The 3,618-nt window shown below is 23.7% G+C and overlaps 1 protein-coding gene across 1 annotated transcript in view; it reads right to left on the bottom strand.

Annotated features, from left to right (window-relative positions):
* The window catches only part of LOC106789623, a 9,408-nt gene that overhangs the window by 2,401 nt on the left and 3,389 nt on the right, over positions 1–3,618 (bottom strand). The window contains exons 4-7 of the mRNA XM_014754001.1: positions 2,851–3,172; positions 2,270–2,503; positions 1,886–2,121; positions 1,352–1,646 (exon numbers count right to left, since the gene is read on the bottom strand). Of these exons, the coding sequence (XP_014609487.1) occupies positions 1,417–1,646; positions 1,886–2,121; positions 2,270–2,503; positions 2,851–3,172 (1,022 nt within the window). The 3' untranslated portion in view covers positions 1,352–1,416. The remainder of the gene's footprint in view (positions 1–1,351; positions 1,647–1,885; positions 2,122–2,269; positions 2,504–2,850; positions 3,173–3,618) is intronic.

Below are 3,618 nucleotides of genomic sequence, written 5' to 3'. Positions count from 1 at the left end.
ATAATATATAATAAATAATATAAATACTTAGATAATATATTATATTTAATTATAATAGGAAAATACGTTAAAATATAATAAACAATGCTAGGAATATTTTAAATTGAAAAAAAAAACAAAAAACAAAAAGAAACAATTTCGTGCAATAAGTATTTGTTTACTAAAAATACAGACAGTAATAATTATTAAATTGGCAAATATATTTAGTCAACTCGTGACCGTAATTAATCTCATAAATGCCCGCGTCAGAGTTGCATGCATTCTTTGCATATAGATGCATTACATTTGTATGCATATACACACACACACACATATAAAAACATATGCATGTTTTTTTTTTTTTAACGACAGATATTAAAAATAAAATTGTAAAAAATAAATGCCCAACGTTTGATTTAGAAAATAATTTTGTCGGAAGTGAAATGTGTGAAATGAAATAAAATAAAATAAAATAAAATTAATGTAAATGAAAATAATTGAGAAAAAATTGTTCATTGACAAAAAATTACCTCGAAAGTATAAAACAAAAATAAAAAAAAAAAAGAAATAACACATTAAACTCTTCTTCGGGGGATATTTTTATCGATCTTTTGCAAAGAGTTTATTTTTCTTCGATCGATCTCCGTATAGACGACAGTTTATCTTCTTCTTCTTCTTTTTTAACCTTTTTTTTTTTCTTTTAAAAAAGAATCTCACGTTTATATAAATTTTCACAGCAGAATTATATGACGGTGAATTCGATTTTGATAAAAGCTGTTAAAAGAAAACTAACAGATAGGAGAATGACGTAGGTAAATGCGAATTTTTTCAAGGCCATTTAAGAATCATCGTTCTGCGAATACTTACTCTAAATTAATATACCATAAAAAATTGTGAAAGAAATATATTGGATTTTTTCAAACGTATTTTTGCAACGCATATTCTTTCCTTTTTTTTCCTCTATTTTATTATTATTATGATTATTAATATTATTACTTTCGTTGGTAGTTCCTTTTGGATTGGATTCTCAGGATACGTGGGAAAATTGGTTATAGTTATAATTATCTGTATAGAAATCTATAAATATATATTTTAAAATCGTAAAAATATCGCGCGTATAATTTAATAATATTTGTAAATTATTATGTTTTATAATATTATATATATATATATATATTTTGATTATAAAAATAATTTATTTCTAAGCTTTGATTTTTCCTTTTTTTAGTTTAAAAAAATATATATTATTAATAATGTGCATGTTATATATATATATATATATGTACATTTTATCCGGGCAATTTAGTTTCACATTTCTCTTGTATAAACTTGTGTTTACAACGATGAAAATTTGTTGAAAATAAATGTTTACCTTAGAATTAAATCTTCGAGATCAATATCATACGAATATATATATTCCAATATTTTTGACAGATTTCATTTGGATACGTTATATCGGAATATGTCAATGTTCGCTTGTTTTATACCAAAACTACAATAACCAAGGATCGGGAAGTGTTCGGTGAAATATATAGTAAATATCATTAGATAGTTAAAAAGAGTACGAAAAATAACTGACCACCAATATTTGGTTGATAATAGATAACGAAGTACGAAAATTTCAATATTAAATAATGATTTGCTGTAGAATGACATGGAGTCGTAATCTGAAATAAAAAAACAAACAAGAAAGATAATTAATTTCTTCAATTACAAACAAAAACAAAGAAAAAAAAGTAAAGAAAAAATATTGCATTACTATGATGAAGCATAAATTATTAAATTACAGTATCATTATTATTATTGTTTCTTTTTCTTAATTTAATATCTTCAAATAAAATATATTCAAAAAATATAATATAGTAATAAAGGATAATAGAATATTTTAAAATATATAAGATTTTACCTATTTTAATATTATGATTGTTATTAATATCTCCTAATGATGCTAAATATAACGTTAAAGCATTAAACGATGACGGATCCAAAGCTGGAAGAACGGGCCAAAGTCCTTTTAATAATATATGTCCCATTTCGTCGAAATTTTTCTTATAATTAATTATAGAGGTTAAAAATACTTCGTTTAATATTTTAGAACAAAGGGCTCGCGTTTCTTCGACCGTTTCCATGCACAAATTGTATCTGAAAAAAGAAAAAAGAAAAAAAGATATAAATTTATATTCACATTAGAAATGTTATTCATTCATTGTAACATATTATTTCTATTTTATCTTTGTATGGATTGATTATATATTGTTGAAAAAGATAATAATAATTTATTTATACGAACTTATCTTCCATTCCAAGTACACAACCAATTACACGCCAAAAGTGTACCAAACCGTCCATTTCTTCATCAGTTGTATATATACCAAGATGTTCAGAACATAAAATTATATAACCAATAAACCCAAATTGAGCATAGGTCATGTCACTTTGCGAAACTTTGTTTATTCCAGCTTCAAATGACCTTCGAAATGCAATGCAATGTTTCTTTCTGACTATCTTCAAAGATTTTAGAAACCTGCACAAAATACATATATTATTTCTTGATCAATTTAATTCATTCTAATTATTATACAGAATTATAACAGTAATATAAGATAAATATAAGTGTAGTAATAATAAAACATTGTAACAAACTTTGTAAGTTGTGCAATGAAAACCTGATTATACATATATTATTTCTTGATCAATTTAATTCATTCTAATTATTATACAGAATTATAACATGAATGTAAGATAAATATAAGTATAGTAATAATAAGACATTGTAAAAAACTTTGTAAGTTGTGCAATAAAAACCTGATTATACATATATATATAACAGTAATGAAATCTCAAATAAAATTAATAATACATTCAACTTACTCTATTTGTTTATAGGGTTCCTTTTTGTACCAAATAAACGTATGTAATATAGTTGAAACGTATCTTCGATAAACCATACAAGGTGTACTACTTTGTTTAGTAAATTTGATTACATCAAGTATGGAGGGAACTGTTAATAAAGATATTAATCCTGCTAATTTGCCAATCATCATTGCGAAAACGTTATTGTAGAATGCCTGTTGACCAAGACGAAATTTGTTTGGATCGTAAAAAGAAGGTAAATCAAAGTCAGACGAATTTGTGTGCACCGGGGCCTTACATCCATCATTCAAAAGACTTTGAAATCTTTTCTCAACCGAATCTGTCAATTAAAAATAAAATATATTACAAGATTAATATAATATATACATTTATTATACGTTATCTTACATCTAATTATATTATTTTAAATATCTTATTATATTAAATATCTTATTTCTTAAGATGGACAAAAAAAAAATATTCTATTCGTATGGTAATTTCTCGGTCATTTTCTTTTTGGGGGAGTTCGAGGAAATCGTATTGGTTTTTTTTTTATTGGACTGCATTTTTTTCACTGAAACATTCTACTAGCTTATAAAATATGTCGACCTTCAACTAACATTTATCAACAAAATTATGTGAAATCCTAATATTAATATAATATGATAAATAAATAACTATTATTAAAAAGAACTATTATTCAATTTCAAATTGTGTTAAATCCTAATATTAATATAATATAATAAATAAATAACTATTATTAAAAAGAACTATTATATTCAATTT

The sequence above is a fragment of the Polistes canadensis genome, unplaced genomic scaffold (assembly GCF_001313835.1).
Source record: "Polistes canadensis isolate GaletaPanama2010 unplaced genomic scaffold, ASM131383v1 scaffold_193, whole genome shotgun sequence".
Lineage (NCBI taxonomy): Eukaryota > Metazoa > Arthropoda > Insecta > Hymenoptera > Vespidae > Polistes > Polistes canadensis.
This window is presented reverse-complemented; position numbering and strand designations above follow the sequence as displayed.